Below are 12,261 nucleotides of genomic sequence, written 5' to 3' on the forward strand. Positions count from 1 at the left end.
GCATCTAATCAGTGTAGATTAAGGGCCTCGTTGAGTCTGAACTAAATTTTATTGGAGATTTTATATGATAGGTGGGTTGGCCTAAAAAAACACAGCCGGACCCACAGGAATGGATGACCTAACCCATTCATTTATTTGTTCACTATGCCAATAGGATGTGGCCCCAAAACGGGCCCAATAGGATGATTCTAACCCTCCGATTTGTGGATATTTCTATCCTTTGCTGTCCATTTTAAACCTTAACATGTTAAATGGTTAGGATCGTCCTATGGGGCCCATTTTTGGCACATATTAATATATTACCTACGGTGAGACCAATAAATGAATGGTTTAGATCATCAATTCATTTGGGCCCCACTGTACATTTTAATAATTATATGAAAATTTACATATGGAAGCTAAAGTTTACATTTAGAAGGTGAGGTTTACATTTAAACGAATGAGATGGTGGTTTTAGGATTTTGTTAGGAGGGTGAGAAGTGAGAAGGTCGGTAAGTGCCCAACTTTTCAAAGATGCCCTTAGTTGGTCAACTTTTCATTCATTATAAAAGCCCATCGTGGGCTTCTGCAATTGGGCCTTACTAACTCTTACAGTATCCGAATGCAGGATATAATTGAAAAATAACAAGAACATGGATTTGTCATAACATTGATGTAACACCTCTTTGGATGCCAACTAAATTGGATCCTAATATGCAAATAAGAATATTTTAAATTAATCTTATTTTCTAATTTCACTGGAAAGGAGTCATTAATTTGGAAGGGATTTTGTGTTTTATAGGGTGGCAATGGGCCAGATATGGGCATTGATTTTAACTTTTATCAGGATATAAATGGGGTTGAGCATGGTCCCTCGCGGTTATAAGGTAAATTTTGGATCCGAATAACAAATGACACAAGGTGCTGGACCTTCTTCCTTGAAAACCAGCAACACTGCCATGCAATCTGGAAGTGATGGAAAGGATGCTAAAACAACCTTCATTTATGATGATAGATACACCCTCACTGTTGTTTTTGGTAATAATAACCCTCTCTTTATTGGAAGCTCTTTCCCCGAGTCTGAACAGCATATATACAATATATACAAGTAATAGATCTTTCACCCTGGTAGCCTTTTGAAATGTGGTTTGTAGGAAAACAATTAACAGCTCTGGTATTCTGCTTAATCATTTTCCATCTTCTCCAATATCTTGAAACCATAAGCTTCTAACATATCCAGTGCTGCCAATGAAGGAAAACAATCCAACAATAAAAAAATGAGAGATGGTTTTAGCAACAAGGAGTTCCCTATATGGAAAACAAGCGAATTAGACTTACCTGGCATGTAGACTTCGGGTTCCAAAGGCCTTAAGACACCTCTTGTTTTGATCTTATCCTGAAGTAAGAGCTGCAAAATCAAGAACAATACTATAGAGATGAGTCCTCAAACTGGTTGGATTAAGATGTGATAGAAAGGTATTGAAATGCCATGTACCAAAGCTCCAATAGCTGCTGGAATTCCGACTGTGAGAGCCATGGCCGTGGTCGTTTTCCCGTTCTCTGTCCTCCCAAATTCTAGGAGAGTAGCACAGTGATGCTCTCTCGGACGGCCATCTGGGAAATTAACTTCCACTTCGTGGTGTAGTAGCACCATATCCTGTGCAGTGGAAGCCGATAAATTAAAAAAAAGAAGTAGCTAAGATCCATTTGTAGAACTTATTGACAAGGACCCCTGTCGAGGACATGTCAACACAACAGTTGTTTGGGGAAAAAGAAAACTTGTACCTGTTCATCACTGGTGTAGGCTAATCTCTCTTCCATGAGTAAACAAGTGACATCAAATGCACTCTGACAGGCTGCGGGGATTTCCACATTCTCATGAAGTCCCAAAAATCTATTCCATCACAGAAGAATAGTTTTATCAAGAAAATTCCAGATGGCTAGGGCATTCCAATTCTAAAATATATGTCTTGAAAACTAAACTGGATCACATTAGAAAAATCTACTGATACAATTACAGAAACGATATCAGTACTCTTTGCTTTGATAATTGCACCCCTTCATCTGTTAAACACTTTTTTGAGTGCCTGTTGATGGATTTTTGGGAATTGTAATAACCTTCAACACGTAACTAGAATAAAAATGGTGCTATTATTAAAACATGCAAGTGCGGATATCATTCGTTGACACTTATATATGGTAACTTTAGACAGCATCCAGAGTTCTGGACCAATCAAACATGGGCAACAAGTCTTAGTAAGTTACCTTCAGTTCCATTTCACCAGCATAAAAAACCATAACTAATAACAATCGTTAAACCAGGTGCCACACCATTTATGAGGGCATTGTATGAGACACGTATGATTTGTATTAAACAGGATTCGAGTTGGATGGTGAAATAGTATTCGTAGGACTCAAATCAAATTGTAAGATTTGAATAATAAACAGAAAATACAGGTATCAGTCACTTACTTGATAAATTTCGCCGTATTCATTGGAGTAGCTCTTTCTTTGCAGAGCCCAAGCATAACCAACCTTCTTACGATTTCATTCTCTTCTCTCACAGTTCCTTCTGCATTCTCACTACCAACTGAATTCTCACTTGTCTTAATCTTTAAAAGTTCTTCCAAAAAAGTACTGAATGTAGTCTTTTTGTTGCCTTCTTTCAGCATAGGATGCACATCCGTGTCGAAGAACCCAATCTTTGCCAGACATCCCATTATTTCGCTAAATCCTAAATGAAAATGACGTAAGTTAAGAACTTGAAAACAAAAGCAGCCACAATGAAAAAATAAATCCAAAACTCAGCATCATGCCTTCGTAGCGGAGGGTTGCCCGGAAGATAGTTGATGCTTCACCACTGATCCCATACAAATCACCGTAAACCAAAGAGTTACGATTTGGTAGACACTCCAAAGCAAAAGCTGGAAGATCAGCTATCCGACATCTCACAGCAGAATCATAAAGGTCATTCCCTGCAAGTTTAAATCGTAAAGTTGTGCAATTCTCATTTGAGTGCTTATCAAAGGAAAATGAATATTTTTATCTCTTTGAGAGAGAACATTCAAAGTTTCCAGATGCAGACATATGGAAATGAACATTTTCTCCATGATTATCATGTGATTGATGTAGAGAACTTTTAAAGTGTAACTACATCGGAGAAGTAGAAGTTGCTCTCTTGTGAAGTTTAAAGGTTTATCATAAAAGTAGAGTGGATAACGCTTTATACTTCTGACAAAGCACTTATTTCTACTAAAGTCCTCCTTCAAAATTAATATCAACGTCGAAAAACACTGTTCAACTAGAAAGCTGATGCAAACGTAGGCTCGCAAGTGAACTTCTAGGAATATAGGAGCATAAAATGAGTTCTAATCTCAGTAAAACAGCAATTATGCATTCCAAAATCAGATTAAACAGGTCATGATAGTCAGCAAAGGTTTTTGTAGAAATTCTCATCATTGGATTTCATTCATCAAATAGAAATTAAACAACCTAGGCATGTTTCACACCATAAGTCCAAAAGAGAAATAACCAATGGGAAATAAAATAAAATCTCAACTAAAAATCTATCATAACAATCTGATCTATAAAAGTCTACTTAGCTATGACCCAAGTGATATCCAACATAGGTGAGAAAATAAAGGGTGATAATATGATCTGGGTGGGTTATTAAAGGTGACAAGGTAGGGCTGAATAGAGAAAATAAAGGTGCAAGTCCGATGGGAAAGGTTTAGAAGGCATGTGATACGGGGGCAGACTACTAAAATGAATAGAATACGAACCGTACCTAGGAATGATGTCTCGAGCTTCGTGCCTTTGATCGTCCGCCGCAGGTTATGGCTGAGAGGAGAAAGAGCGAAAACTAGAGTGACGGAAAGAAGGGCTGATCTCAACCAAGAATATAAGAGGAGAAGGAATGGAGGGTCAAGATCAAGAAAAATAAGATCGGAGAGATCAAGATCAAGAAGGAAAAGGAAGACCATGATCTAGAAAAGATCAAAATCCAATAATGATCAAGATCAAGAAAAGAAAAGGAGATCAAGATCCAGGAAAGATTAAGATCAATAAAAGGGAGAAAGAGGATCACGGGGAAGAAAAATAAGGGCTAAAAGAGGAACAATTTATAAGCCCAACCGGAAAGGGTGAAGAGGAAAGAAGGGATATGAATGCAAGAATTAAGAAGGAAAAAGAGGGGAAAATGAGTAGCAGATGAGGAGAGGCGAAAGGGAGAGAAGAAAAGGGGGAAGAAGTTGACCTTCAAGAAAGAGAGGGAGGGGTGAAGAGAAGATAAAGGAGGGGAGGGATGGGATGGAGTTTCTTCATGTTTTTCAAAGTTGACACTTTTTTAGGTGGTATTTATAGGAAGGGATTGAGTTATTTAAGTGTTGGGACGCTATACTGACAAATAGGTTAAAAGAAAACGCATTAAAAGGGCTTTAAGTCGGGTTTCAGGGGCTTAGCTAATAGGAAATAGAAATAAGTGGGACCTGGCTAAAAGGATATAAAATATAGGTTTTAACGAATAAATGGACCATGGAAAAGGGGTAAGGTGGGCCACAGACTGATGTGGAGATCTCTCACATCTAGGCTAAATAAAAATGCTAATAAATCAAATAAAATAATACATAAAAGGAAAATAATACACGTACAAGTACAATAGAAAAAAAAAAACTAAATCAAATGGCTAAGATGATGGCTGGATCAGATCAAAAGTTCACTTACTCAACTAATTCTTTTTTTTTTTTGAATGGTAACTTACTCAACTAATTCTAATGGGTAAGATAGTGGCTGGATTACATCAAAAGTCCACCAAGTCAACTCAGTTTGTTTGGGTACAAAGAACCAACTCCCAACTCTACATGTTAAAGATTCAACCATTCAATTAACTAATTTGGCTGATCTATTATAAAATTGATGACATTTTCATAGAGCCAAATTTGGGAATTGAAAAACCAGTTTGAATCAAATTTAATTTTTTGATATATTTTCCATCTCTTAGATAAAAATGATAATACCTAATATTTCCTCGTATCCATTTTAACCTTCAGGTTGCATATCTTACCATCAACATGTACAATTTCTCCTAAAGACCTATAAGTAGCTGAATTTCGCCCTGCTCCAATAGCTCCTGCTGGGTTCCAACTGAGAGGCAAAATAATTTTAAGTTAATATCATAAATAACTCCCATCAAAATTCCATAGAAGTAAACAGAAGCTCCAAAGGCCACATCACATGCATCATCCAGAAAATGATCAAATAACCCAATCAGATGTCTTCATAATGCGAATGTCTGATAGAGACCAGAGTGCCAGCCATTATTCTTGTTGAAAGCCATCAGTGAATATCGATTCACATTATTTACATGGGGCTGTGTTAGTATTAACCACATTAGAAATCAAAATCCTTATAAAAGGTTACATTTAAAAAATAAAGTGTTGCATTGTGAAGGCTTTCATGAGCTACGTATGATATTCTAAAGTATTTAATGTTTGGTCAAAGGCTAAGTTCATGAGAGAGAATTTAATTACAATTAGATATAAAGGCTGTGGAACACACTGCATACTCTTTCAATAGAAGAAAGTGGCCACAACTACTGAGGACTGCATCTATTGACCGACATATTTTTCATCCGGCATCAACTTGGACGTGACTTCTATGGATAAAGTCAACTAAACTCCAACAGTTGGGACTACTGACCAGCTTCAAAAGACAACTCAAAGATAAGAAGGTTATTTCCATGACTTTGTCTAGAAAGAGGAGCTAGAGTACGATGTTTGCGAAGGCGATAGATGCTACAAGATAACTTTAAATTTTTCATCTCTCATATTTATATTCTCTTCGCAAAACAATGAAAACAGAAGAAATAAACTTCTTACTTCCAGGCAGATCCCCTTATCTTCAATCCTTTCCTGATTCTGAAAATGTTATCACAACTTCAAACAAAATCTTGCAAGCCCACTTCAGAGGTTATTTTTATCTACCTTCTCTTTTATGGTTTCTATGCTTTTACATTTCATCCAAATTTTACCCTTAATCCACAAGGCATATTACTTTTGGTTCAGGTAGTAAATTAGCTTCCCCTATCAGCAATGGAAGAGAAGCACTTTTTTGGTTTAACAAAGGGGAACAAGATACATAGTATTCTCTCAACAATTTTCAAACACAAGCACTCTTTTCAAGACACACTTTAAATGTGTGGCCAAACTATAAAACAGGAACATCTAGTAACCGGCTCAAAAACAAACGTTTGGGGGGTCTAAAGCAAGGAGATCATTTTTCCCTTTTGTCTTTACGATAGTGTCTGAGGCTATACGAGGATGGTGGATAAGGCTAGCAGAGGTGGCCTTACAGAGGAGTTTAAAGTTGAGAACTGAGATCTTACCATTACTCACCAATTGTATACCAATGATACCTTGCTACTCTATGGCGCATAGGTAGGTGGAGCAAGCATGGAACCTAAAAACAATTTTGAGATGCCATACGTGGTTCAAATAACTAGCATTTTCATTTCAAGAATTTTGAGAAATATTTTATTTAGTCGAAAGAAGTAAAGAGAACCAAATTTTATTATTGGGTGGAAAGTAAAGCTTGAAGGAAAATTCAAGATCTACAACTCCCTAGCTAAGTTCAATCAACATCATCACTTTCTAAAGATGATGGATTACTATAACTGGATGGTCAAATATGGAAGGTTGCCCATTGGAAACTTTAGTTTTCAGAAGAGGACTTGTGAAAGTGAGACCTGATACAATTGTTGGAACTTAACGTTACAGACTCGGGCAGGGGCGGAACCACGTATAGCGTGAGGGGGGCCGTGGCCCCCCCAATGATTTGCAAAATCTTTAAGTTTAAAATCCTTCAAAAACCCGTTATTTTCCAATTTATCTTTGGATTTTAAAAAATCATGATTTTATCGCAAATTTATCCCGATAAAATAGGGATTTTCTTAAACCGTCTCCTCTTTTTTCCAAGTGATTTCGCATAGAACTTTTAGTGGGGCATGGATATTTTTTTTTTGGGAACTCTTCATCTCCCCTTTTTCCCGCGCAAAAAGTGTTATACGAAAAAAGCTTGCTTGCTTGATTGCTTCCATCTCGGTTGCCGAAGAAGAAGAAGAAGAGGAAGGACAAAATGTTAATTCTTTTCTTTACCTTTTTTTTTTCTTTTTCCCTGCATTTCTAGGGTTTCTGGTTCTCCTCTTTTCTTTTTATTTCATTTTTTCCTATTGTTTATGCTTCTGTGTTTTTGTTGGACTCAAAATTTTACAACAAGGGTAAAATAGTAAAAATCCCTCATTAAAGGTGTAATCATACATTATGCTATTCCTAAAAGTAAAAGGGATAAACGTAAAAGTTAAAGTACTTTAAAAAGAAATCCCTAAATTTAAGGGAACAAAATAATTCTCGCGAAAAGGAAAATGAGTCACTCATATTTCAAAAGGAGAGGTTATGTAACTCCCCACAAAAGGGGAACCAATCATGGAATCCCGGATAAGAGATGAGGTGGCACCCACAACGGCTTTAAAAAGAAAGAGTGGAGATCGTGAAGCTGAGAGAAAAGGGGATAAAAGAGATAAATATAAAAAGGTTAAATCCCAAAACTTTAGCAAATAAAAATGACTCGCAAAAGGAGAAAGGAGTCACCCACTTTTCAAAAAAGGGTTACGTAACTCCCACGAAAAGGGAAGTGGAGATCATGAAGTTGAGAAAAAAAAGGGGTGATGCAGCAGTTGCCAACAACTTCAAGAGAAATCTATAAATAAAGAGAAGATCCTTCAGTAAAGGGATCGGATCTTTGCGAAAGAAGAGCGACGTGCAGAAAAGAAGACGGAGAAGAAAGAATGGTGAGAAAAGGTTACTGGCTAACAATATTTTCCTTTTTTTTTTTCTCTTTGCAGGCTTCTCCCAAAAAGTTCCAGAAAGGAGACCAAGAAGATCTTTCTCCTTCGGGAGAAAGAAGAAAATCCTTTTAGAGAATCTCTCTCTAAAAGTCTCTTTAGGATCTCTTTCCAGAGACTCCTTAAAGGGAGAAGACCTTTCTCTTTCGAGAGAAAGATAATAAAGATGGCGGTTCCCCCAACAGAAAGAAGAAAATCCCTTTAGAGAATCTCTCTCTAAAGGTCTCTTTAGGATCTCTTCCCAGAGACTCCCTAAAGGGAGAAGACCTTTCTCTTTCGGGAGAAAGATGATAAAGACGACGGTTTTCCCCCCAAAAGATGAAGATGGGGTTCCACCAGAAGAAAGAAGACCTTTCTCCTTCGGAAAAAAGAAGAAAATCTCTTTAGAGAATCTCTCTCTACAGGTCTCTTTAGGATCTCTTTCCAGAGACTCCCTAAAGGGAGAATACCTTTCTCTTCCGGGAGAAAAATGATAAAGACGGCGGTTCCCCCAGAAGAAAGAAGATCTTTTTCCTTCGGGAGAAAGAAGAAAATCCCTTTAGAGAAAGAGACTTTCTGAAGGTCCCTTTAGGATCTCTTTCTAGAGACTCCCTAAAGGGAGAAGACCTTTCTCCTCCAAGAGAATGATGATAAAGATGACGGATCCCCAAAAGGAAAGACGAAGAAATTTTGGGGAATTGAAGAAAGTTACCAGGACAAAGAAATTCCACTAGGAAGGATCTGTTAACAAAAAAATCAAATCTTTCTAGTGGATAATTAACAAAAGTTGTATTTAAATAGGGAACCTCTTGATGGATAATTAGAGGTGTTTTCTTCTTCAAGAAATGTAATTAACGGCCAATAGAGCCGGAAGCGTACGATCCCAACCAAAATTAATAAAACCTCTTTTCACAATAGGGAACTTTGATCCCAATTTATTTTATGTGTGTAATTTTCCTTTTCATGCATGTGAAATTTGTTGCGAACAGTTTTCTGGGGTTCTTTTCTCTTCATTTCGTTTTTTAGAGGGAGAAGGAGAGATTTTAGAGGGCCAATTGAGATGAGGGTGATAGGCTGATAGCAGCAAAAAATCAGGAAAAAGTCATCGGATTTTGAGTAGAATTTTTTGTTTCCTGATTTTTTCAACTTCTCACCACTCGATGACACTAGTTTCCTGATTTTTTTTTAAAAATTCACTCGCCCAACCCCTCTCTCACCAGTTGCCTACCCATTTCCTCTGAAGTATTACCTGCTTAGTTAAGTTTATTTTTCATTCTCTTTGATATTGGCTTTATTGCTTTTGAATATAGACTAAGCTGCATTTTTTAGGTCAAATGTATTACTCAATACTCATTTAAGATTATCTTAAATTCTCAGTTTCTTCTTTTTATTGAGCCTGAGTTGTTTCTTGAAGTGAAGCTCAGTTTTTCTTCATTATTGCATTTTTGAGGAAGCTTTGTTTTGGCCCTTTTGGGCTTTATTTTTATATTGGTTAATTTCATTACTGATGTCCAATTCATTTATGGGGTTTGGATGAAGTTTTATTGTTTTGTTTTGCTCTTCTTACTTTGATGCATTCTGCTGTGATTCTGTGAAGATTTTCCTTCATCATCGAGTCTATTTTTCTACATCTATATTCCTGCATTTCTATTTCAACAGTGAAGCTTGCTTGGTTTTTGGAGGAAGCAGAACTCTGGTCTTTCTTCTTTTCATGTTTGACTACTTAAAAATTTAATTTTGGGTGTGTTTTGATCTGCGAAAATTCTCCCTTTTTAAGTGTTGCATTTGCTATTTTTGTGCAGCTGTATTTTATTTTGGGCACATTTTGAAAGCTAGACGCTACTCTCAATGAGATTATGTCTAGTGATATGGATTTGTGATTTGGGTTCTTCATTATCTGTTGTCATTTGTGGTGACTCACACCACTCGGAGTTGGAGGCGCCAGTTTATCATTAAAAAAAAAAAAACCATCGTAGGCTAGTAGCCAAACGTGCCCTAAAGGCCTTGTTTGGATTGCAAAATTTTTTTGGAAAAAGTTTGGAAAGGAAGAAGTATTTCTAAAATTCCCTACTTATTTAAGGCATGAAAAAGATAACTTGAGCGACCTTCAGTTTATGATAAGATCCCTTTAAATAAATCATAATCAGTAATCATATTGTTTCCCTCTAAATCATGGAAAGGAAAAAACTTCCCAAGAAAAATTAGTCCGGCCCCCCCAAGTGTAAATTCCTGGCTCCGCCCCTGGACTCGGAATGAGTATCCTCTAACAAAGGGAAATTGAGGTAGGTGGAGCAAGCATGGAACCTAAAAACAATTTTGAGATGCCATAAGTGGTTCAAATAACTTGCATTTTCATTTCAAGAATTTTGAGAAATATTTTATTTAGATGAAAGAAGTAAAGAAAATCAAATTTTATTATTGGGTGGAAAGTAAAGCTTGAAGGAAAATTCAAGATCCACAACTCCCTAGCTAAGTTCAATCAACATCATCACTTTCTAAAGATGATTGATTACTATAACTGGATGGTGAAATATGGAAGGTTGCCCATTGGAAACTTTAGTTTTCAGAAGAGGACTTTGAAAGTGAGACCTGATACGATTGTTGGAACTTAACGTTACAGACTCAGGGATGAGTATCCTGTAACAAAGGGAAATTGATACAAGCAAATTTCATGAACATCGGCAAAGATGATTTGAAAGAAGAAGCAGGTTGATCAAGACCAAAAAGTAGCCCCTAAGGGGACTGAATGCCATGCTAATGTCAAAAATGAAATCAACAGGGATGGGTTCGTTTATCAAGAAAGTTGGTCTTCATTATTATGATTTATAAAGATTTTTAGTGATTTTATTTAATTTTTGGATAAAATTTGAAGTAGATTTTGGCGGGTCTTATGAAAGAAAACGTGAGTAAACGCGGAACCTATATCAAATTTGACAGTGTTTCTAAGATCTAAAATCGATGTCTTTGGGTTTTACTTGGTAACTTTACATGGGCTTAGAGTATAGGAAATTTTAGAAAGATAAAGTAGAGAACTGTTAATAGTTTTCAAAAGTTTCAAATCAGTGAAAATTAGGGGAATAAGTTTTTCGGAAGCAACATGCAATGCACTTTTTTATTTTCTTTTGAGATGCTCGAAAATAGAAATTAGGCTTTATTTAAGCTGATATAAGGACGAAATTGATCATAATCCAATGGTTAGGATTGGACTAGAGTTTTGAGGTGATTTGGGCGCACGCGTGCGCACACATATGAAGTTTTCATGTACTTTGGGGGAGGTTAATGAATAGTTGAATTTCCCTATTGGGTTATGAATTTTACCTCTGATCAAAAGTAGTGCCAGAAATGATTTCTGTTGGATTATTTGTGTGATCTTTCAATTCTCATGCAAGTGAAATTGCCAGAAATGATTTCTGTTCGATTATTTGTGTGATCTTTCAATCTCACGCAAGTTTTCTACTTGTGGTGGATTTCTGATAGTTTACTTCCATTAAAGAGAAACATCAACAAGCATGTCCATACATGGAGTTTCATCTCATACCTGAACTTATAGGCCAGTGGGTTGTTTGCAGCAGCTGGCGATGGAAGGCCCCCACAGTAAGAGGTGAAGGATATTATTTTCCCTTTCTTGACATGTGCTTGGTTGATCATTTTCATCGCCATCATATGGTCTAAAGCATGAAAAATGGTGTCTTGATCAAAAGTATTGCCAGAAACGATTCATACACAACCTCTTCATCATCACATTTTACTGAATTGCATCAAATAATTGTCACTGAAATTAAAATGTTCACCAAAATAAATTGCTCTGTTCACTTTCACATATTAATACTAAATGACTTTTTCACAATGATTAAAAGATAAAAAATCTTTTTAGACTGTGAAAGTAAGGTGTAAGTTTGGCTGGAAAACAAGTAAGCATCAATACAGCTGAACTGAACTTCTTTTCCCTTCAACATGGTATATTACCTCAAAAAAATTTAAAAAGTAAGTTCACAAAACATGATTTTGTACAGAAAACGCAAAACCCTCTCTCAAGTCTGTGAGATTAGAACTCTGAAGCAACACACTACAAGTGAATCATACAGGAAAGCTTCCTTACCTTACAATTACTCAAATAAGCACTTATCGTATTTTGTTCTCACGCCAAAAAGAATAAATAACAAAGGCGCAGCCTTTATGCATATCTCCTATTCTTAAGAAACCTCAGGGTCCACAAAACTGAGATAAGAGCAACTTTAGAAGTCACAGAGCTCAACTCAACTAAGCCTTTCTCCCAAACTAGTTGGGGTCAGCTACATTAGAGTAACTTTAGAAGTCACAGAAACATAACCAAATTGGACCAGTAGCGATTCTTTCTTCCCATTTCTCCAAAACTAAATTTATTCATATATAGTTTAATATCCCAA

General features: G+C 36.5%; 1 protein-coding gene across 12 annotated transcripts in view; it reads right to left on the bottom strand.

Annotated features, from left to right (window-relative positions):
- Positions 1–952: 952 nt before the first annotated feature.
- Positions 953–12,261, bottom strand: part of LOC143881587 (lysine-ketoglutarate reductase/saccharopine dehydrogenase bifunctional enzyme) — a 37,766-nt gene continuing 26,457 nt past the window's right edge. For 11 of the 12 annotated variants that reach the window (XM_077384762.1, XM_077384759.1, XM_077384760.1 and 8 more), the window contains 8 exons: positions 11,394–11,523; positions 5,042–5,121; positions 2,796–2,954; positions 2,452–2,713; positions 1,765–1,873; positions 1,475–1,636; positions 1,318–1,387; positions 953–1,221 (listed from right to left, as the gene is read on the bottom strand). In XM_077384762.1, the coding sequence (XP_077240877.1) occupies positions 1,163–1,221; positions 1,318–1,387; positions 1,475–1,636; positions 1,765–1,873; positions 2,452–2,713; positions 2,796–2,954; positions 5,042–5,121; positions 11,394–11,523 (1,031 nt within the window). In that variant the 3' untranslated portion in view covers positions 953–1,162. The remainder of the gene's footprint in view (positions 1,222–1,317; positions 1,388–1,474; positions 1,637–1,764; positions 1,874–2,451; positions 2,714–2,795; positions 2,955–5,041; positions 5,122–11,393; positions 11,524–12,261) is intronic. The other variant, XM_077384756.1, reaches the window with a different exon arrangement.

This window comes from Tasmannia lanceolata, unplaced genomic scaffold, assembly GCF_043159265.1.
Source record: "Tasmannia lanceolata isolate RefF3 unplaced genomic scaffold, GAP_Taslan_0.1 ptg000007l, whole genome shotgun sequence".
NCBI classification, from domain to species: domain Eukaryota; kingdom Viridiplantae; phylum Streptophyta; class Magnoliopsida; order Canellales; family Winteraceae; genus Tasmannia; species Tasmannia lanceolata.